Source organism: Dipteris shenzhenensis, chromosome 5 (assembly GCF_047967505.1).
Source record: "Dipteris shenzhenensis isolate YYH24624 ecotype China chromosome 5, Dip_SZ_1.0, whole genome shotgun sequence".
Lineage (NCBI taxonomy): Eukaryota > Viridiplantae > Streptophyta > Polypodiopsida > Gleicheniales > Dipteridaceae > Dipteris > Dipteris shenzhenensis.
The window spans coordinates 43,122,740-43,146,494 of record NC_141600.1 but is presented as its reverse complement, the minus strand read 5'-3'; the positions used below and the strand labels follow the sequence as shown (position 1 = coordinate 43,146,494).

General features: G+C 47.5%; 1 protein-coding gene and 1 pseudogene across 4 annotated transcripts in view; one reads left to right on the top strand and one right to left on the bottom strand.

The window, feature by feature from the left end:
- LOC147902058 (nuclear-pore anchor-like) overlaps positions 1-20,233 on the bottom strand; it is a 194,651-nt gene extending 174,418 nt beyond the window's left edge. For 3 of the 4 annotated variants that reach the window (XR_015540999.1, XM_087374650.1, XM_087374651.1), the window contains exon 1: positions 19,773-20,233. Coding sequence is in view for 3 of the 4 variants with exons in the window: in XM_087374650.1 (XP_087230776.1) it covers positions 19,773-20,078 (306 nt within the window). In the remaining variant the exon portion in view is untranslated. Of the gene's footprint in view, positions 1-18,617; positions 18,677-19,772 lie in introns of those variants that run through there. The other variant, XM_087374652.1, reaches the window with a different exon arrangement.
- LOC147902059 (uncharacterized) lies at positions 2,013-4,603 on the top strand (annotated as a pseudogene).
- Positions 20,234-23,755: the final 3,522 nt, after the last annotated feature.

Sequence of the window (23,755 nt, the reverse complement as noted above, 5' to 3'; positions counted from 1 at the left end):
GTATGGACGCTCGTTTAGTAGCTCCACTACCACAGCTCGTTGTATCAGGATTTTCACAGTCTCATAGACCCATCGGTCTTCCGAAGACTTTAATAAACTTTCTTTCTTTCTCCCGTCCCCTCCATCTGTGAGACTCGTGGATGAAGTCAAAGCCAGCCATGGCAGCCTACAATGTGCAGTCTCCATACCGTCTGACAAGGTGTAGATAGGTAATGGTCCGGAATGCCGCATCTAGCTGCACTGGAGAGGCGCAAACTCTGCCTGAATGATATGATGTGGAACCAATGGTTTTCACCGGACCATCAGTAAGAGCAAGGGAATCTATAGTCGCTCTACTCGTGCCCACTCAGTGGCCCACTCAGTGTCTGAAAAGTCGAGTCCCCAACAAGGGCTACCATACATGCCGGCTAGTCGAACCAAGGAGTCAGTATCTCTCTAGTCGGGCAAGTGAGGCGTATCCCCTGCTCAACCGAGCTTGCCTTACCGCTCTCATCGTGAAAATCATGCAGGTGAAGACAACACCCATGTAAGTATATGAGGAGACCATTGCTACTGGAGATCTATCAAATGTGTGACTCAAAAAAGACCTGCAGTGCATCCAAATGTCTCTGGAGGCCCTCAAGAGAGGAGGACATGAGTACCACATCATCTGCATATAAGAGGATTTGAATGAGGGTGCCGGCGAGGGAGCACCCAGCCCCCCCTAGTGTTCCCATGAAGGTCTCGAGCTCATCTATGTAGAGGCCAAACAAGGTTGGTGACAATGGACAACCTTGTTTGACCCCGATGGTACTCATAATCTCCTCTGTCCACCCGGCACCTGTCCAAACTCAACCTGAGACTCTCATAAAGCGCCATAACAGCCCAGATGATCTCCTGGTCATACCCTAGCTCCTGCAAGCGCCTAATCTTGGGATCGTGTCAAAGGCTTTGCGAAAATCCACAAAGCAATAGTACACTCTCTGCTTCCGCGATCTGACTTCCTCTATGACACTCATAAATGTGAGTATATGATCCATGGTCCCATGGTCCTGCCGGAATCCTACCCTCCCCTCTGCCCTGAGTCCTTACATCTCTGCAAACCTGTTGACCTCTGTGTCAAGTATTGATGCATAGATCCATAGTCACAATGAAACGCGTTTCATTGAATTTGAAACATTTCGAAACGTGCAGCACGTTTCGAAACGTTTCATGTTCAATGAAATGTGGCTAGGGTAATGTAATCCTAAGCTTAGATAAAAATTTGTAGAGGCGAAATCTCCCGTACGGCGGCAACGCGGCGTGCATGTGCAAGTGACAGCCTTGCTCTTCGATTACCTGCAAATCCAAGCCCACGAGCCTCGGCCCTCGACTAGGCCATCCCTTGCGCACAACTGTCAACAACTAGCCATGCAGGGTCTAGGGGCTTTTTGACGACACCTGCAAGCTGCGCCGCTAGCTATCTCCAAGTGCCCTAGCCCCTACGCAAGGCTCAAGCGCCCTGGCCCCTGCGCCGCTAACTTGCAAGGCTCAAGCGCCCTGGCCCCTACGCAATACGTGCACACTGCAAGCTAGCAAGCAAGTACCACGGTCCACGAGCAGCAATCGATATCTACTCCAACGCCTTTGAACGACGAACAGGAGCGCCCAAGTGCATCGTGGACGCAGGTTCGTTAGCTGTATATGCATGACGATAGTAGGCTGTAGCCCCTTTTGTTCATTGCGTTGGAGCCTGGCAAGTAGATTGCTGCATGCATGATGCTGCTAATTGCCAGCTAGCTAGCTATTAGCTAGCTGCTGTGAGCATTGGAAGCAGTTGGCTGGTCATGTTCATTAGTATACGTAATACGTATTACTTACTACTACATTCACGATTCACAATACAAAATTTATTGTAATTTGTCTTGCAAGCTTGAAGCAACAAATAATCAAAGGGATTATTGGTTGTCTCGCAGGTCAAAGACTCGCAGTGTCAGAGGGCTACAGAGTAACCTGTAACCAGTTCCAAGGACTTAGGATAGTATAGCTTAGAGATGGGGCGAGCAAAGGACATTGTTTGGGAGCAAGTGCATGTGGAGCAACAGTATGGTGCTTCGGGTTCGAAACAATGGAAGTGTAAGCATTGTGGTGGCTCATTTTGTGGTAGTGCACCTCGTGTAAGGGCACATCTTCTTGGTATCACTGGAAAGGGTGTCAATCCATGTGTAGGAGAAGTTCCAGATGATGTAATTCTTTCCTTGGGAGGCACACCAAGTGGCCCGTCAAAGAGGGCACGAGTTGAGGCCTCATCAACACTAGTACGTCTTGGATCTCCTCCCAGGAGTCCCGTTATATCTGTGACATCTGGACCCCCTCCTCCACTTTCACCACCTACACAAGGGGCTTCTTTTTCTATTGGTAGTGCTTCCACTAGACGGGCATCAGTGCGAGTTGTGAAGCCTCCAAGGTTTCCAAATTCAACCAGGTTACCACCCAGGCCAGGGACTTTACGAGCCAGCTGGGTCACAACTTTGCTTGCATCTGCTCGTCGGGCAACTCGCAAGCTCTTTTATGAGTGTGACCTTTCCTTTAACCTTGCTCGTACTCCAGCTTTTCATGAGTTCGTTTAGGCAGTGGCCGAGGCTGGCCCTTCATTTAGGGCTCCATCTTCGGAGACTTTACGCACTCGGGAGCTGAAAGCAGAGGTCTTGCAAGTTGAGAAGGAGCTGCAGCCTATTAAGGCATCATGGGCTAGATACGGGTGCTCCATTTTGTGTGATGGGTGGTCAGATACCAGGAGGCGCCCGCTCATTAACATTCTTGTATCATCTTGCGTGGGTACTATGTTTTTGAGATCCATAGATGCATCAAATGAATCTCATACAGGTGAGTACATTTACAGCCACATTAAGAAGGCAGTAGAGGATGTGGGGCCTCAGAATGTAGTACAGGTGGTTACAGATAATGCAAGTAACTGTCAGCGCATGGGTGCGCTACTTGAGAGTGACTATCCGCATATCTTTTGGACTCCCTGTGCTGCACACAGTTTGGATCTTCTTATAGAGGACATAGGGAAGCTTCCTTGGATTTCCTCGGTGGTTGACAAGGCACGGAGCATGGTGACTTTCTTGACAAGGAAGCATAGAGCCCTTGCAATTTTTCGGCAACATAGCTCCCATGAGATTCTGAAGCCCTCAAAGACCCGCTTTGCCTATCTCTTTATAGTCTTGTCACGCTTGGTAAAGGTGAAGCCTAACTTAAGGCGCATGGTAGTCAGTGAGGAATGGTTGAGCTGGGATAAGTCCAGCAAACCAAAGGCACGTGCCTTTGAGGACATTGTGTTTGATGGTGATTTTTGGCATGCAGCTGAGGAGATTGTGGGGATTGTGCAGCCCCTTTTCAGTACCCTTCGACTTGTTGATAGAGAAGGATGCACAATTGGACTCGTGTATGAGTTCATAGAGAAGGTTGGAGAGGCATTGAAAGGGTGCACATGGCTTGATGCAACAAGGTAAATGCAAATCAGGAATCTTGACTTTTCAATTCACTGTTGGCTGCAATTAATTTTCTTATTTGCAGCTTTAAGGAATTGCATGTATGATGTTACATTTGTATTTAGATTCTAGGTTTGCAGCAACCTAAATATATTTCATTTGCACCCTACAGAGAGCAAGAGATTATGGCCTTGTGGGAAAAAAGATGGACATGGTTCCATAGGCCTATTCATGCAGTAGCACACATTTTGCATCCTCTATGGAGGAGGGAGGACCAATCGGATGATGCTGAGTTGACTGCAGGGTGGACAGGTTTCCTTGAACGTGCATATCAAGATGCAATATTGCAAGATGCTTTGGAGGACCAACTCCTCTCATTTAGGAACTCCTTTGGGGAGTTTGGATCAGCTCATGCATGTCTCCGTGATTGTCAGTTGAGACCTGTTACCTGGTGGGAGAAGTATGGTCGGGGCACGCCGGAGTTGAAGCGCATTGCCCTCCGAGTCCTTTCACAAGATTGCTCATCTAGCGCCTGTGAAAGGAATTGGAGTGTGTTCTCACTTATACACACTAAAAAAAGGAATAGACTAGGCACTGGACAACTTGACAGGTAATTCATAATTTTGTGTGTGAGCACTCGGGCCTCGGCATATCTATTTTCTTTTATATGCACTCAGCACACAGTTCATTATTAGCATTTGAATTATAGTTATGCTACAACCTACATGTATTTACTGTTAATTCATTTGGTGTATGGTAGGCTTGTATATGTCCATGCCAATCTACGACTTATTCGACGAATGAAGACCATTGAAGGTCCACAGGAGGTGGATCCTGATAAGATACGTGTGCAAGTCCCTGGGGATGAAATGCTTCATCCTATGCATGAGGATGATGATGCATATGCATTCATTGCTGAGGAGCGGGCATCGTTGGCACGTGCCACACAATCTCAGGCAGGCAGACGAGCAGGGAGAACAGAACCAACTTTAATAGCAGCTGCTCCAGAAGAACAGGAGACCTCCTCATCATCAGAAGAGGATTCATCCACTTCTGCAGATTCTGATAGTGATGATGGGGAGGAGGAGGAGGAGGGGGCTGAGGGCCAGGGAGAAGATGCCCAAGCACCTACAGATCTTGATTCTTGCTGATTAACTTGCTACTTTCTTTCAGATTTCAGTAGAGTTTGAACTTTAGTTTTGTTTGAAATTTAAAGTTGATGCCTTCACTCTTGACCCTTGAGTTATGTAAATCTAGGTTCTAGTCTATAGACTAGCAGACTATTTACAAGAGTGAAACTGAGAACTTGATTTATGTCCAGACTCCATGGTTGTGATTCCTGAACTTGTGAAAACTGAAATATGATAAAGTTTAAGGCTTGAGCTTGTAAATTGTAATCTGAAATCTGATTTTTTGCGACCTATCTAGATTCTAGTATCTACTCAACTGAAATCTAATTTCTAAAATTTAAAGGCTTAATTGAGCTTTGTAATCTACACTCTATTCTAATTTCTAGCATTGGCCATTATAGGCTTGTTGATAAAGTTGAAGGCTTGATTGAGCTTTCTAATCTGGAGTCTATAATCTATTCTACCATTGGCCATTATAGGCTTTCTGTCAAGTCTTTTTCTATGTTTTTAGCTAGTTTTGCACAGTTTTGGCATACCAAATGTATGCATGCATAAAATTTATATTTTTTGGACCCAAAAAATACAATTTGGTTTTTTGAAACTTCACCTATTTTTTTGAAACGTTTTGAAACGTTTCAAAACGTTTCACGTTTCAACGTTCTGAAACATTTCATTGAACTATGCATAGATCTGTTGGGATAAGTGTGATCAAGGGCTTGCTCTATGGTGCATGTGTGCATCTAGGGGAGTCACATGTGTGTGTGTGTGTGTGTGTGTGTGTTGTAGAGGCACATCTAGTGCTATGATGTGTCTAGTGTGTGACCTAAGTGATGATGTAAGCCAAAGGCCCCCACATGGGAGGTTCCTTTGATTTAGGCCAGTCCCACTGATGTAGGGGCTGATTGCCACTGATGTAGGGAAGGTGCCTTTGATCTAGGCCACCTTCTCCCCATTTCTATAAGAGAGAGTCACCTCTCTCACAATCAATAGAGAACAACATTTTTTGTTACATCTTGTGCTCTCACTCCTCTTCCAAGATGCATCTATTCTATCCCACGTGTTTCTACATTTGGTATCAGAGCTTTAGGTTCTAGATCTAGATTTAGACTTTTTCAAGCTTCTACCATCTTCACCATTTCTTCCCCAAATTTGTGAGAGCTTGTTGTCCCTTGTCATTTCACTATTCTCCAAGCCCTTTGTGCTGTAGAACAATCTCTGTAGGGCGCACCTTCAGCTCGAAGCTTGTCGCGAAATTGTGCCTCCATCGCCTGTGCCAACAAGAAAATAGTCCGCCGATGTATCGCATAATTTCGCCTCTGTGGTCACTCATTTCCAAATTCCTCTGAGCACGAGTTGGGCGACACTACAAGCAAGCTGCTGATGAAGTTTGAGCTCGTTTGGTTAAGCATTTGAGGAGATACAGACAAAAGACCAGTCGATTTTGCTAAGCTTCTATATGGCGACCTGGCGCAACAATGCCTAATCATAATGGTCCTATAGTTTTCTGAGCTCATGGGGTCCCCTGCCTTGTGAATAGGAGTTATAGTGTTAAGGGTCGAAGCGTGTGGGAAGCCAAGGCATACTGCGTCATTGAATAGCTTTGCTAAGATCAGGGCTATGATGTCAATCCCATATGCAATGATCTCAGTATAGAGTCCCTTGTGATCTTTTGCTCGGCCATTGTGGAGCTTCAATGCCACATCCTTGACAACACCTCTTGTGAACAAAGTGCAAGTGACAGGGCGGGTGAGTGCGAGAGATCAGGCGCAGGTTGGTGAGGGACATCGTAGAGGCTGCATGCATTTGTGTGCCAAACTTGAGTGTCGGTGAGAGGTGAGGGTGAACTTGCGCCAAAACTCCTTGGAGATGTTGCTAAACAAAATGTTCTCATCTCGGCGAACAAATGTCTGCTTCTTCCGGCATACTAGACGACAGTGTTGAGACTGACATCTCCAGGGCGCACACCAGCTCCCACGCAGCAGGGCCGAAGCAGGGGGCCAGAGGGGGTAGACTGGCCGACCAGCCCCTGGCCGACCAGGTCCTGGCCGACCAGCCCCTGGCCGACCAGCTGGTCGGCCCAGTTGGCTGACCGACCAGGCTGGTCGGTCTAGGCCAACTAGACCGACCCTCCTGGCCTTCCCTATATAAGGGCCCTCCCCCTTCCTCTTTTTACTCACTCACTCCAGCAGCTCCTCAAGGCTCCAGTCATTGCCTGCTCCTGGCCGTCCCTACCTGAGCCCCTCAGCTGCCCTGTTGGCTGCCCACGCTCCCTCTGCAGATCCCTCCTCTTTCCCAGGCTCCTGCCTCCTCGGTTCAGGCTCCTCTAGCCTCCTCGCTTCCAGGCTCCTACCTCCTCGCTTCAGGCTCCTCCAGCCTCCGTGCTCTCAGGCTGCAGCCTCCTTGTGCCCCTTTCCTCTGCTTCAGTTCAGCCCCTTCTGCAGCTCCTGTTTCTCATCCTGTTCAGGACACTTTGTATTTCAGTTGCTGCCCTGGTTTATGGGCTGAGTTACAGCAGATCTGTTTGTGGCACATCTTGTTGTCTCTAGTGTTCTCTATGTGATTCTGTAGCTTCAGTTTGTTTGCATCTTCCGCTGCCACTTTTAATATGGTATCAGAGCACCAGAATACTCTCTGATCTTGGTGAAGAAGCTTGTCCTCGTCGGCAACTCTCTTTCCCGCTGACTACAGAGCTCTCTTCTTCCCCTTTTTTTTTTTTTTTTTGCTGCCTGTCGGCAGCCCCGTTCTAGATTTCGATCTGCTCACCAGCCCCGTTCTCTTCAGCCCTTGGTTGCTGTCCACTCCCTGGTTTCAGTCATGGCTGATGAAACAAAGGATTCTGCTCCGGATCTTCGCGTTCCCCCTATGTCCAGCTTCTTTCAAGAGTCTGACAAGCCTGTACGCATCCCCACTCTTCCTACATTTCCAGATGCTCGGCAGTTAGATGGGACCAACTATTCCCTTTGGAAAATTCAGATGGCATCTGTTTTGGAATCTTATGATCTTGCCGAGTTTGTTGATCCCGGGATCCCTCGTCCGTCTCCTGAGGAGGATCCACATGCTTCTCTTATCTGGGACAAATTGAATGCTCGTGTGCACTCGTTCATCTTTCTCAATTGTCAACCAGGGGTTCTCAATCATATCAAGCACCTTACTTCTGCACGTGCTATTTGGGAATTCCTTGATGGCATGTACCTTCGCGTCACTCCCATGAAACGTATCTCCTTGGAAACTTCGTCGCCTCGATCCGGCTACTTCCCCTTCCATACGGGACCACATCAATAAAATGCAGAGCATGCATCAGGACATCCTCCATGCAAGCAAGGCTATCTCCTCCAAAGATATGGCTATTACTCTCTTATCTCATGTTATTACTGACAGTCGATACGCAGCATTCTATTCTTCTCTTATTACCTCGGGCCGCCTCAGCACCATCACTTGGGAGGAACTTGTCCCCATGATGATGGATCAGGAGGAACAGTTCATTAAAACCTCTGATGGTTCTTCAGAGGCTCTTGTGGCCCACCGTCCCAAACCTCGATCCAAGAATGCTCCGTCCTCTGCCACTAACTCATCTTCTTCAGATCCCTCCAGTGACCGTCCTGCTCCCAAAGGTAATTGCAATCACTGTGGCACTCCTGGCCATTATTGGCGCAATTGTCCCTACCGCAAACACAAACGAGCTGACGCACCCATGGCCGCTGCGGCTGATGCTTCCCTTACCCCCACCCCTGCATTTGTTCACCTTGAGCTCTTGAATTCGGTACCCCTTCCTGCAGTAGAGTCATTGGCTCTCCATAGTTCCGATGCTCGTGAATGGATCGTTGATAGTGGGGCCTCTCGGCATATGACCCCCTCCTCCTCGCTGCTCCAGGATCTCACCCCTCATCCTGGTCGTGTCTGCATCGGCGACAAGCACTCTATTCCTGTTCATTCAGAGGGCTCTCTTGATATTATTCCTGATGGCAAAGGGGGTAAACACTCCTCTCGTGTTCTTTATGTTCCGTCTCTCGGCTTTCATCTCCTTTCGGTTCATCAGATTTGTCAAAACAATATGAAGGTCGAGTTTGAAGCGGCCTCTGTTACCATCCGCGATCGTGCTACCGGACAGCCGGTTTGGACCGGCCATTCTACCAATGGTATCTACAAGCTTGTCGCCCTTCCCTCCCTTACAGGCACCTCCCTTGGCGACCTTTGGCACTATCGGTTTGGTCATCTACACATTGATGCTCTCCATCGTGCTTTCCGTGACCAGCTTGTCCTCGGCCTCCCTAACGTCGGCACTCGCCAAGGTCTCTGTCCCTCTTGTATATTGGGCAAACAACATCGCGAGCCATTCGCCCATCATGCCTCTCGCCGTGCCACCGTTCCGCTTGGTCTTGTTCACCTCGACCTATGTGGCCCTATGCAGGTTATGTCACTAGGGGGAGCCTCGTACTACATGCTCCTTGTTGATGACTTCAGACGCTATTCTTGGATCTATTTTCTTTCCCACAAGGATCTGGCTTTCAGTCGTTTCCAGACCTGGCTGGCCCTGGTCAAAAAAGAATCCAACCACTCACTCAAAATTCTTCGTGCTGATAAGGGTGGTGAGTTCACCTCTCTCGAGTTTGATCGGTTCTTGAGTAGTCATGGTGTCAAACGGGAATTTGCCAACACAAGTACCCCTTCTGATAATGGCGTGGTTGAACGTAAACATCGTACCGGCGTTGAAATGGCTCGGACAATGCTGACTCACAGTCAACTCCCTCAGTCCCTCTGGGCCGAGGCCATGATGACAGCGATCCATACTCTTAACCGCTCTCCGACATCAGCGGTTCCAGGCATGACCCCTTATCAGGCTTACTATGGATCTAAGCCCGATGTTTCCCATTTTCGGGTATTTGGTTGTGATGCTTATGTTCATATTCCTAAATCTGATCATGGAAAGCTTGATCCTAAGTCCCACAAGCTCTTGTTCGTCGGCTACAACTCCGTCTCCACTGGATATCGCCTATATGATCCTCGCCGCCGCATTATCTCCGTGAGCAGGGATGTCCTTTTCGACGAGCAGGTCCTTCCGCCATCCTCCGACTCTCCTCCTGTTCTTTTCCGTCCGATGCCCCGGAGCCCTCTATCCCTCCACCTGCCTCGTCCCCCGTTACATCACCTCCTATTCTCTCTTCTCCGCCGCCTCCTCCAGCTCCACCCTCGTCTGCTCCTCCCTTGGAACCCCGCTCAGTACGTGTTCCGCGATGGCTCATTGATACTCTCCGCTCCTCCGGTCTCGAGGATCCCTACTCCGAACCACACCCTGATGATGGGCCTCGTCGCTCTCATCGCCACCCCCCACCGTCCTCTTCTGATCCCCTCCATGTCAATTACGCCCTTATGTCTCGCATCCTCGCCACTCGCGAGCCCACTACCGTTCCTCAGGCTCTGGCCCAGCCTCATTGGAAACAAGCTATGGAAGCGAAAATTCATGCTCTTCTTCGGAACCATACCTGGGACCTTGTTCCTCGTCCCTCATCCCTCACACCGTTCCGTAATCGGTGTCCGGTGGATATTCAAAACAAAGTACGCCTCTGATGGTTCTGTCGACAAGTATAAAGCTCGGCTGGTGGCTAAAGGCTATGCCCAACGACCCGGCATCGACTATGGGGAGACCTTTGCACCTACCGCCCGGATGAGCACCATCCGAACGATCCTTGCTCTTGCGGCCCACCATCAGTGGCCCATTTTTCAAATGGACGTCAAATCTGCGTTTTTGAATGGTGATCTTCAAGAAGAGGTATATGTGGATCAGCCACCCGGCTTCATTGATTCTCATTCTCCTTCCATGGTCTGTCGCCTTCGAAAGGCCCTCTACGGTCTCAAGCAAGCTCCTAGGGCCTGGAATCAGCGTATTGATACCTTCTTCTGCCGCCAAGGGCTTCATCGCTCTCTGGCCGATCCCAATCTTTATCTCTTTCATGAAGGACAGCTTCATACCTTCATCATTCTTTATGTGGATGATCTAATACTTACTGGGAGTCATACCAATCATATCCTTGCCATTAAAGTTGCTCTTCAAACTGAATTTGAGATGACGGAAATGGGCCTCCTCCATTTTTTCTTGGGTCTTGAGATTTGGCAGACCAAGAGGGGGTATTTTGTCTCTCAGCAGCGCTATGTTCACGAGCTCCTCGAAACTTTCCACATGGCTGACTGTCGGCCCATCACTTCTCCCATGGATCCCAACTCTAAACTCTCTGCTTCTGGGTCCACTGCTTATCCTGATGCCTCCCTCTACCGCCAGCTTGTTGGTTCTCTTATCTGGCTACTTAACACTCGACTGGATCTCGGCTTCTCTGTCGGCACCCTCAGTACCTTTATGCAAACCCCTTCGCTTTCTCATTGGCAGGCTGCTCGACGTCTCCTCCGCTATCTTCAAGGGACCTCTACTTTCGGGCTCCTATATACTGCCGGTGGTTCCTCTCCTTCCCCGCTCACTCTCCGAGGTTGGAGTGACTCTGATTGGGCTGGCGACCCCGATTCTCGCCGCTCTACCACGGGCTATGTTTTCTCCTTTGGCTCTGCGGCTATCTCCTGGTCCAGTAAACGCCAACCCACGGTCGCCCTATCCTCCACCGAGGCTGAGTATCGTGCTATGTGTAGTGCCACCTGTGAGGCTGTGTGGCTTCGGCGCCTTCTTCTCGATTGTGGTTTTCAGCAACCCGCTCCTACCACACTTTTTTGTGACAATCAAAGCTGTATTGCCCTTGCTCGCAATCCGGTTTTCCATGCTCAGACAAAACACATCGAAATTCAGTACCACTACACGCGAGAGAAGGTTCTTGACGGTACCATTTTGCTCCTTTTCAGCACCACTACCGACAACGTCGCCGACATTTTTACCAAACCTGTTTCCTCTCCCCTTCTCCAGCGTCATGCCAGCTCTCTGGGTCTTGTGCCACACCCTGGAGCTGAGAGGGGGTGTTGAGACTGACATCTCCAGGGCGCACACCAGCTCCCACGCAGCAGGGCCGAAGCAGGGGGCCAGAGGGGGTAGACTGGCCGACCAACCCCTGGCCGACCAGGTCCTGGCCGACCAGCCCCTGGCCGACCAGCTGGTCGGCCCAGTTGGCTGACCGACCAGGCTGGTCGGTCTAGGCCAACTAGACCGACCCTCCTGGCCTTCCCTATATAAGGGCCCTCCCCCTTCCTCTTTTTACTCACTCACTCCAGTAGCTCCTCAAGGCTCCAGTCATTGCCTGCTCCTGGCCGTCCCTACCTGAGCCCCTCAGCTGCCCTGTTGGCTGCCCACGCTCCCTCTGCAGATCCCTCCTCTTTCCCAGGCTCCTGCCTCCTCGCTCCAGGCTTCTTCAGTCTCCTTGTTCCCAGGTTCCTGCCTCTTCACTCCAGGCTCCTTCAGCCTCCTCGTTCCCAGGCTCCTGCCTCCTCGGTTCAGGCTCCTCTAGCCTCCTCGTTCCCAGGCTCCTGCCTCCTCGGTTCAGGCTCCTCTAGCCTCCTCGCTTCCAGGCTCCTGCCTCCTCGCTTCAGGCTCCTCCAGCCTCCGTGCTCTCAGGCTGCAGCCTCCTTGTGCCCCTTTCCTCTGCTTCAGTTCAGCCCCTTCTGTAGCTCCTGTTTCTCATCCTGTTCAGGACACTTTGTATTTCAGTTGCTGCCCTGGTTTATGGGCTGAGTTACAGCAGATCTGTTTGTGGCACATCTTGTTGTCTCTAGTGTTCTCTGTGTGATTCTGTAGCTTCAATTTGTTTGCATCTTCCGCTGCCACTTTTAATAGACAGTACTCGCGTATCGTGTCTAGTTCACTCAAAAGGTTATGTTTGGCCTTGAATCGGAGCTATCGGCGAAGAGCCTTACAAGAGCCCTCATGGAGTAAGCAGCTAATCAAGGCAACACGGTCCTGTAGTAAGGGTTTGTGATCAATGTATGTGAGTAGTGTATACAGCCATGCAGAGTATACGGGTGCTAGGTCATGCTCGAAGTGTATATCATGAGAAGTGGTGTGCGTGATCGATGTGGTGGGTGGTATCGTGAGACGAGGTGTGGAGATACTGAAAAAGAGGTAGGTGTGATCTGCCCCTTGGGGGGAGGTAAAATAGAGAAGTCAATGATGAGCGATGTGAAGGCAGGGGATCCCATGATGTAGTCAACTGCGCTAGACCCTCCCCCATATGGAAAGCAAGTGAAGCCACCTAAAGAGGGCCATAGCTTAAGACCATTATATATGACAAGATCGTGCATCCTTCCCATATCCAATGTGTAAAAGACTATGTCTCAACATATAAATGACTCCAAGAAATTTCCACCATAAGGTACCGTTACAGTTCCAAATGGTACAAGATAGGGTCTCGGTATCACGAGTCTCATAAACCCCGCCCCCCTATGTGGGAGAGCGAGCAGGTGCACGACGAGGGCCGGTCAAGAGTCTACCATCACGAACAACAGCCCACTTCCCCTCCTTGCAGGACACATCCCACTGCTGCATAAGGGCACATTGCTCCTCAATTTGTAAGGGTGGTCCCGTATGGCCGATCTACGTCGGAGTGCTACAAGTCTCACCTGGGCGTCACGAAAGTGAATGACAAGTGGCTGCTCCCGGTTGGGATCTTTCTGTACTCGCCAGGCTCCATCTATCGCATGCTCTAAGACCCCCAAGGTGGTGGTCACAAAGGCAATCGCATCCTCCATGGGCATCTTGTTTGTGTAGGGGACCCCCCCTACTGTGATGTTGAGGCCCTATGTTTCTCCTCCATGATAGTGGCCGAGATGGTTCCCTTTGCAAGGTGCCCGCTTTGCAACATCCACCCACCTAGGTGTCTCCTCAATGGCTGACTGCATCGTGGCTATCTAAGCAACTACACCCGCTGGATCGTCTCCTAGTGCTGTCCTCAGTGTGGTCACCTCCTCTCTGAGCTGTATAATATCCATTCTAAGTCCGTGGATCATCACCCCTGCTCGTGTATAATGCGAGCCAGCTCCTAGGCAAAGCGGGTCTGCTCCTCAGCGAAACGAGTCAGCTCAACCTCTCGTGCTCGAACACTATGTAACTCCACCAACAGGTTCTCCCAGACATTGGGTGGGGTGGTTCTAGGGTAGCCGGGTCCCCATGGCAACTGGTCGAAAGGAGTTGGTACAAGTGTGGCGAGATGGGGCTGAATAGTGGGTGGCTGTAATAAGGGATAGGTAAGCTGAGCGGTGGGTGACAAGGCCTCAAAAGCGTGGACGTAGCGAGAAGCGTGGACGTGGCAAGACCTGCTGATGAAGGGAAGGGTGGCTGGCTGAGAGGTAGTGGTGATAGGAAGGAGGCATAAGGGGCAGTCCCTGGTTCAGCTGGTGACGTTATCACCTCTAATGACGGCACTACCATGTTCGGGGACAATGGTGTTCCTCCCCCTGAGGCTGAGGTAGGTGACAAGAGGGATGGCACTGGCGATAGTGATGATGTGGAGATCGGTGTGGATGCCAACATAGGGACTGCTGTGGGGGTTGATGTAGATTCCAGTGTAGGTGTTGATGTAGAAGTCGGGGCTGCTTGTGTAGAGGCCTTGGTGGTTTGCTTTTTTGTGGCAATGCTATCCACTTGGAGGCCACTCCGATTGCTGCGTTTATTCGTAGTGTGAGTTGCCTTTGTTGCTACTGTTGCTTTCCCTTCTCTTTTGTCATCTCTTCCTTTGTGTTTTCTTTGCAGGTTCAAGCCGCCGCATCTCCATCAAAAAGAGGCCAACACACACCTAATCGTAGAAGTAGATCAGTCGAGAGAGTGGTCTGAACCCACACCCCTCCTCGTAGAAGCAGTGGTAGCGTCCTCAGATCTCATAATAAGCAAGCCAAATGCATAAGTGCTCCTCTGTCTCCACTACTGCCAGTGTGCATAACCTGCAAATCCACTGCTCTCTGGGTGTCCCTGCCTCAATCCTTAACTGGTGAGACGAGACTCGCATCTGTCCTATGGCAATCCTCAGCGCGTGGGTAACTCACCAGTCCTCCAAATACTGGGGCCTGATGAGTCCATCACTTGATATCCTCAGGAAGTGGTCCTGGTAAAACTGGATCATGATAGGAAACTCATGGTCCCCTCCCCAAGTCCGTGATGTATATAGCTGAAGTAGATCCAACTGTATGATGCGGTTGATCTCATCTCGTGAGATCTGGAGGGATGGGGAGTCCAGACTAACTAAAAGGGGAGGAGGCGGTCCATCTGATGCCCTGAGACCAAAACCATTTGGAGATCCATGTATACCAAGCTGTGCTGATCCCGCTCTCAGCTAGCCATCTCGATGACTCTAGCGCCAGCCTTGGTAATCTTCATCAGGGTAAGGCCCACACCATATGTAGATATGTCATTGTCTGGAAGATGGCATCAATCTACCATGGTGTCATAGGAACTCAGCCTGTTTGATCTCGACGGCTTACTCTTGATCATTCTGGATCCCATGACAACCTGTAGTCTCTCAAATCTCCGCCACTCAACTGCCAGTAAGTCACATCCCCAAAAGGGTGTTGCGTACATGATTGTCGGTCTCACTAGTGTATCAAAAAGCCATTCCTTCATCGAGGGATCCTGGAAGTGTGCCTGGAAGCACTGTCTCTCCAGCCTATCTAAGGTTCCCTGTCCTCGTATGAGTCGTGCCCTAGCTGCATGTGTCATCGTGAAGATAGGCTCTACGAAAACTGCTCCGTGGGTGTTTATGAGAGAGAGATGCGGGTAGTTATTCATGCTTTAAATATTTGGAAGCATTATATTCTTGGAGCTGACTTTACAGTCAAGACCCACCACGAGAGCCTCAAGTATTTCTTGACTCAGACCAAGATCTCCAAAAAGCAGATGAAGTGGGTAAATTTTCTGCCCATGTTTCATTTTCAGATTGTCTATACTCCATGAGCTCGGAAGAGTTGCAGATGCTTTATCTAGAAGGCCTAAGGTGAATAATGTCACCCTAGCATATCACCAGGACTTGGACGCCATGAAAGAGCTTTATCTACAGGACCCAAATTTCAGAGAGACCATGAGAAATATTCAGCAAGGAGTATCATCCAGCCAGTATACACTAAAAGACGGATTTCTCATGAAAGATGATCATCTTTGTGTAACTCAAGACATGCGAGCCAAAGTTTTGGAAGAATGTCATGCTCCTCCTTATGCAAGGCATCGAGGTATTTTGTCTACTACACAGGCCATTGAGAGAGATTTCTTTTGGCCAAGGATGCAGAAAGACATTCACAAGTTTGTAACTGAATGTCTTATGTGCCAAAAGGTAAAGTATGATAGGCACAAGATCCCAGGACTTCTCGTGCCGCCCACAGGGACCATGGGAAAGTATTGCCATGGATTTCATCATTAATCTTCCTAGATTCAGATATAGGAATGATGGGATATGGACCATCATTGCAAAAGGCCCATTTCATTCCAGTAAGAAAAATTATTAAGGCAGACCACATGGCCAGATTGTTTTTGGCCCAGATCTTCAAGCACCATGGGATGCCTAAGTCGATTGTTAGTTTCTTTCGAAAAAAAAAGTCAATTGTTAGTGATCGAGACCCCAAGATGACTAGTTTACTCTAGAGAGCATTATTTGATAATATGGGAACGAAGTTGGACTTTTCATCTTCTTTTCACCCTCAGTCAAACGACAAGGTGAGAATGCCAATTCCACGGTATTGGATCTTCTCGAGTGTTATGCATCCGAGCAGAGTTTGAATGGGAAAAGTATCTTCCTCTTGTGGAATTTGCATACAATAACACTATTCATAGCTCCACAGGAAAAGCCCCATTAGAAGTTATTTATGGAAAGGTGATTCTGCCACCTATCCTCATAACAAAGGACGAGATATTTGCAGCTGACCAGTATGTCTCAGACGTAGATACAGCTTTCTCTCAAGTTTGGACAGCAATTGAAAGATCCCAACAAAAGCAAAAGAAGGCTGCAGACAAGCACTAGAGGGAGATGAATCTCCAAGAAGGAGACTGGGTGTTACTAAAGTTTGAAAAAGCACAGCTCAGAAAGATGAAAAGATGAAAGAAAAAGAGAGAGTATACCCAAAGTTGCCTCCCAGGTATTATGGACCATTCAGAGTTAGTGAGGTCATAAATGAAGTCGCTTTTCGACTAGAGCTGCCCGAGACTTGGAAGATTCACAATGCTTTTCATGTGAGACTTCTAAAGAAGTATCAAGGACCAGAGCCCACAGAACCAGTTCAAGAAGAGCCACCTGAAGTGGAAAAGATGGAGGAGATCCTCCAACCAGAACTAATTGTATATCATACAGAGAAGAAAGGACCCAGAGGCAAGGTTATCCGTAGATACCTAGTCAAGTTTAAGAATTATTCGGCACTTGATGCCAAGTGGGTAGATGAGGAATTCTTCTCACCGTATCCTCAAGTTCTACAATTGTATCGAGAAGCTTTTCAATTGAGGACAACTGTTTAGAAGCCGAGGGGATGTTACCATTTGGGACGTCTCCTAAGAAAATAAAGAGTAATCTTTATTAGAATCGACTTCGGTCAAAAAATGGTGAAGTTGGTAACCAAGAATAAGTTTTATTGTTTTTACTTTTGCCTTGCATTGGTAAAAAGAAAACTGTGGGGACGCCCACAAGGGCCAAGAAATAGTCCAAGAACTAGAATGCATGCATTAGTCTAACCTTTCACGGGTTAAAGTATTGGTTTTTGTTTGTGGCAATGTGTAGGACCACGAGGAGTAGAATTAAGGGAAAAGTGCAAAAAGCAAGTCCTACAAGGCAAAAAGCACCAAGATGTGGACACCTAACTTTATGGGGGACCCCACAAGGCCAAATCAGCAAGAATTTCAACGCAATTTCCAAGAAAAGCCCCCTAAAGCTGATTTTAGGGAAAGCTCAACTTTTAAGAAAAGTATGCCTAATTTAGGCTTAGGAAAAAGCTAAAAGCTAGCCCCAACTTATTAGAAAGCTCGAGTTGGAGGCTAAGTCTATAAAAGAAGAGCCTCAGAGCTCTAGAACACACAAATTGTACTCAGTCCATGCTCTTGTGAGAGCCAGTTGTAGAAAGCCTTATTCTCAATAAAGACATTCGGGGGTGGTCCAGCCCTTATTTCTGGGCCCTAGTGCTTTGTTTTGCTCCTTACCCTTCTCTCCCAGCACTCTATCTTGTGGGCGATTCGATTTCTACAATTTCAGCACATTTCCTAAGGAGTGTATGGAATTTCCAGCGCCAGGCATCTTGCCTTGGGTACTGCAATTTGCTTCAGAGGATTCCCGCGTTGATTGTGAACTATCCCACAGGGCCAAAGTGAATTGCGATTTCATCCGGTTTGGGTTGCAGCACCTATCGGGTTCTTTGGAAGAGAACCATCAGTCACCCTTCCACAGTTTCCAAGACGTGAGGAGACTCTTGACCTTGGGGTGGTTAGGTCCATTGGGTAAGCCCTCCAAGAATGTTGGAATGGGAAGGCACTTGGTCGAAGCCATTCCTATTCTTCTACTTGCTACAAACAAAGAAACAAAACGCTGGAAACTTGTTGTCCAAAAAACACAGCACTTTTGAAGGTTCCCTCTTCGTCCTCCTACCGATTGGATCTAGGACTGGCTGCCATATTTGGTATAGATCCCTCTTCCCATATGGCGGATTGGATCTTGAGTAGCTGACTGCTCTATTTGCTGCAATCCCACCACTATGATGGCCTAGGTAAGCTTGAGGTACTTTCCATGGTTGACTCCTTCAATCATGTTGATGTAGGTCATATATACCTTTGTAAGACCAGAATATATCTAATCATACAAATTCAGATTTTTGTTGTTTTAAAGTCCAAAAATCTACAAAGAAGAATTTTTAGCTGTTGGAGCCTCTGCACCCACGTAAGATATATTTCGATATAGTAGGTGATAGAAAAATATACCTTTGCAAGACTAGAATATATCCACAGATTTTTGTTGTTCTAAAGTCCAAAAATCTACAAAGAAGAATTTTTTCCTTTTGGGGCTTCTACACGTGTAAATATAGTTGAACAGCTGATCACCACTTGGATGAAAATTCAAAGAATTAGCATGTCCGCCAAGGTGATAGAAAAATATACCTTTGCAAGACTATAATATATCCAATCGTATAAATTCAGATTTTTGATGTATATCATATATCCAAGAACATTCGCAAACTCATCCTCTAAAAACACAACATAGTGCAGTTTCAATCTTGTGATAGTCACTCATAAGGTTGAAAACCATTAACTCCATCACGCATAGCAAGGACTAGCTACTATGACATCCCCATTGACATCATCAGCACCCAATAGTGGGTGTAGACCATAGTATAACATGTGCTCTCACACATACAAATCCACACATACTTGAGCATCCATTTATACAAAGTTTTTGTACTGAGTTTCTGTCAGGTAAAGGGCAGACACAGCCATGACGAAGGCTAGCAGTAAAGAGAGCAGCTTCTTTCAAGCATGGAGAGGCCTAAATTGTGGACTGATCTGTGGTCTTCTTGAAGTTGTCTTATCAAGAGAAACCACTTGGCTCTGATATCATGTGAGAGAAGGTGGAGGACCCCGGAGTTGCTAATTACTGTAATGGTTGGTGAAGAGGTCTTCATAAAGACTGAGTTGCTGACAAGACAGCTGCCAGGGAGGCCATTTCATGGAGGCCCAGTTGCCCAAGACCAGAGATAATTGTGGTAGATCCAGGTGTCAGCCACAGGCAACGAAAAGTGTCGTAGAGATTTTGAAGACTAAGGGTTTAATCGGGAGAGGAGATCATCCAGAGCTTGGTTTTCAAGCCCACTTGATGCTGTGTAAACAAAATTACCTAAACTCCAAGGTGTTTGTAGAAACTAGTCCAAAAGTATTCGTAAAACACCCAGAAAAACTGGTTCCAGCGCATCTACCAAACAGTATCATGACACGGCATCGTAAAAATGTTCCTGTCATGAGCCCACTAAAAAGTGAAAGTTGGAATGAAAGGAGCGGGAGAGGGAGATAATAGCGCGCACGAACATGCAATGCGTTGTTTTAATTAGTCTTGCCGAGCAGGAGACAAGTCTCCCGCGGTGGCATGACACAAACCATAGTCCTTTGCAATAATTTTTTTTAATCCAACAAATAATGCTCTCAAGTTATCGATTGTCCGCCAATTGTTTTGCTCATTTCTCTGCAAAAGCAGGGATATATTTATCCGGTCCTGACCACATAAGTCACTCATGTTTAAGATCGAAGCCTCTAGTAACTCACCGACTCGAGCTCAAGTTTGTGCACTTGAGCTTGCGCCTGCGCGAGCTCCGCCAATCGCTGTCCAAGAGCGGCATCCAGCTGCGTCTTCTCACTTTCCAATTGCTTATACTGCGCGGTTACGGAGAAGAACTTCTGCTCGACAACGGCACACCTCTGCTCGGCAGTGATGGAAGCAGCATCGGCACGAGCCTTGTGGGTCTCGAGCTGCTGCTGAAGGTCACGGATGTGAGAATCGGCGCGCTGGACGACGAGGGGGACGTCAACGCCAGGAGCCCGGAGTTCGGAGTCGGAGATGAAGAGAGGCATGGTGGGAATTAAATAGGCATGGGGGGGGGGGGGGGAAGGAAAGGGAAAGGCAGAGCGGGAGGAGGGAGGGGGGAAGGCTATGGAGATGGAGAGCTTGAGGATGGCGATGGCGATGCAGAGCTTAAGAAGCAGGGGAAGATGAAGATGGGTGCAACCTTTACTTTTACTCACTTACAAACAGGGTTCCTATTCTCGTTTTAAGTATATACCCTTGCCCTTCCGCAAGAAGAAAAGTTGGAGACGGGTTACCACCTCTCCAGCATACATTTCACAGACCTGTGATTTGCATCCCGGTTTGCACAGATGAAATGGACCAATCATGTAATGGCTGGAGAAATGGGCCATGGAGTGGGCGGTCTTCAGGCATGTCACCAACCTGTGATTGGTGTAGCGTTTTGGTGCGCATGGAATGGACCAAATCATGTAAGAGTTGGAGGAGTTGGCCATCGAGTGGGTTGTCATCAAGCTGTTTGATTTATGTCACGGACCTGCGATTGGTGTAGCGGTTGGCGCAGATGGAATGGACCAATCATGTAACAATCGGAAGAGTTGGCCATCGAGTGGGTGGCCTTCATGGGTCGAGCACAAATCTTTTGTGTCACTGTCCAGTTGTCCTTCCTATTGGGCCAACTACTCTCCACACCACCTTTTGGAGGATGGCGGGCGCATGGTGTGAACACAACCTTACTAGCATGCAACTACAATGTCCCGTCGACCATGCTGAAGCAGCACCCACCAACCCGGACCCCAACCTTGTCTGTTCGCCTGTTGCAAACCATGAAACCTTTGTCCGAACACAACCCAGTTCAGACTCCCTGCCCGCCCAATCGTCCATGCTTGCAAATCTTTTGGTGCTTCACCTTCATGTGATTGGTACATCATAGAGCGTTAGAGGGGTGGGCACAAATCACCCAAAGTTATCCATGAGTTATCTCGCTAGCACAACTGGGGCTAAAGGATGCCATTAGGTGCATTCCACTTGCATTTGTCTAATTGACCAACCTCATCATGGAATGTGTGACGTATGAACCCCATCCTCAGCTTTGCTTACATGTGACAATGACCTTGCTCAACAGATCCTCAAGATGTTTCGCTAACCTACGAGTACAGACCACAAATATCCATCGAGCTGCCAGTAAATTCCAATCATGTGTATAATAACTTCCCCGTCTCTCCAATTCAAGAGCAACAAACTCCACAAGTGAGGGACGGAAACCAAAAGGAGATCTTTCCACATAAATTCACCACTTATCTCAATTGGAGAAGAAGAACAAAATCACAGATTGATAGTGACAAGCAGACTGGGTACAATCTCCGCCCCCCTAGATGAGTGGCTCACGCTTCCTCCTCTTCCAAAATAAGGGATTTGCTTTGCATAGCCTCTTTGGGCCCAAAATTGATTTATGTCCTCTCTAAACTATATTGCTCAAACTTTGCAATATTAAAGAAATACAAAATTGGCCCATGGCCATAACAGATGCGTTGTGCGATACCTCGACCGGTACCCTCACACTAACTCCAATCCTCGCTATGAGTTCCATCACATGTACTCAAGCTGCTAATTACATTAGTTATTAACAATCGATTAAACGGATCACTTAATCAACCGATCCCAACATAAGCAGTGCTCAAAGTACAATAATCAAGCACAACAACAATAACACTAGCGACATCAGTATTAACATGCAATCACCTATAATCCCAACCATCACCCACAATACCAACCATCTAGCAGGGCAAAACACAAGCTAGTTAGGCTTCCCCAACTAACCATACAAAGCATCCCCTAGGACCCCCACAGCGTCCAATGAGCTCCTATGGAATACTTTGCCATAGTCACACTTGACTAAAATAATAATGTCCAAAGTAAGATATACTATAAATATAATTTCCGTAACATCCTTCTTGCTTGGATTGCAACTAACCTCAGTTGCGTGTTTGATTATAGGAACTAATGAGGTTTGGAAAAGTTTGGAAGGATCGCTCAGGCATCCACCACTGAGCATCATCTCTCTGATGATTCTTAAATTTGAGCAAATATTTGGTATAGATATTTCCTTTTCGGGTCAAGGTTTGTTGATTATCAATAATGCATTCAAGTTCTAGTATTTCTTCTTCATCAACAATGAATGGAGCCTCTTCATAAATGGAGCTTCTTTATTGATGATATTGAGAGACTCTGAGAAAGAGAGAGAGAGAGAGAGAGAGAGAGAGAGTAGGATTTAAAAAAAGGGCATGAGACATAGAGGTGCAACAAGCCATGAGAAGCCATAGATGGAGCAATGGTAATCCGGAGGGCCAAGTAGATATTTTTTGGGTGGAGGAATGTGCAGATCAAAGAAGTGCAAGGCGTAGGAGGTGGGGGAGGGCAAGAAGAGGGAAAACTATGATGGAAGGTCAAGGAAGTTGGAGCACATGCACAGCGATAAAGAAGCAAAGAGTGCACGTTAGCGAGAAGGATAGACAATGGACATGAATCTTCATTTGCGTGAATATGAGAAGGCTGGTAGTTATTTTTTGTGACGTGAAAGGAAATAGCAAGGAGAGGAGAAGAGGGGAGCGAAGCCTATATGTAGGACACAAGTCACAACCCTTGATCGACGTGTGTGTATGTGGGCATGTGCATGTGCGTGTGCGTGTGTGTGCCTATGTGCATGTGCTTGTGCCTGTGTGTGTGTGTTTAGATTAAAAAGTCCCATCAATAATTGAGCCATACAATTAATTCCATCAATTGGATAAAAAGTAAGAAAAGGAAAACATATAAGGAAAAACTGTTTGAGACATCCAAGTTGAAAAATGCAACAACTAGAGTTTGCAAAAATTTCAACTAAAGTTAAGAATTTTTAATAATATTGACTTTGACAAACATAATATTGAGTTTGCCACAGTCACATGACTAAAATAATAATGTCCAAAGTAAGATATACTAGAAATATAATTTCTGTAACATCCCTCTTGCTTGGATTGTAACTAACCTCAGTTGTGTGTTTGATTATAGGTCGAAGCCCATGAATTGCAAGGCGGTTACGAAGAAGATGAAGGCGATTACAAAGAAGATGATTACGAAGAATCAAGGCATGATCAGATTTCAATGGAGAGATAATCTTTTGATCTGAAGCTTCCTGTAGCACCAATCCTGTCACCCATAAACTTATTGCAATTTTCCTAATCAATTGCTTTGATACTATTGACCATATTGAGAGACTCTCAGAGAAGAGAGAGAGAGAGAGAGAGAGAGAGAATTAGAAGTAGAATTTATTAACGTCCACGGGGGCCAAACATGACCCATGGGACCATCTCAATACAATGTAAAGAAAGTCTCCTCAAAAAGACGGGTCAGGAATCTATGAGTTCCTCATGACATGTAAAAAGACGGGTGACAAAAGATCCCAACGCTGCTAGAGAGGCAGTAGAGAGAACAGATGTCAAATGAGTAGAGTCCTCCAGTATCTCCTGGTAGTCCTCCCTGATATGTGCATATCGGGGGCACTGTAAAGCTACATGTGCCTCCGTCTCAACTGACTACAAGTCGCAGAGAGTACAAACTCTGGCATGTCTGAGCTGATGCATCCAAGCTCCCTTCTCTATGGCAAGCGTATGAGATTTGGTGCCAAAAACCTGGCCATATTTATGCGATAGAGAAGGGGAATAGGTGTGCTAATGTAGGCCTGAGTAGA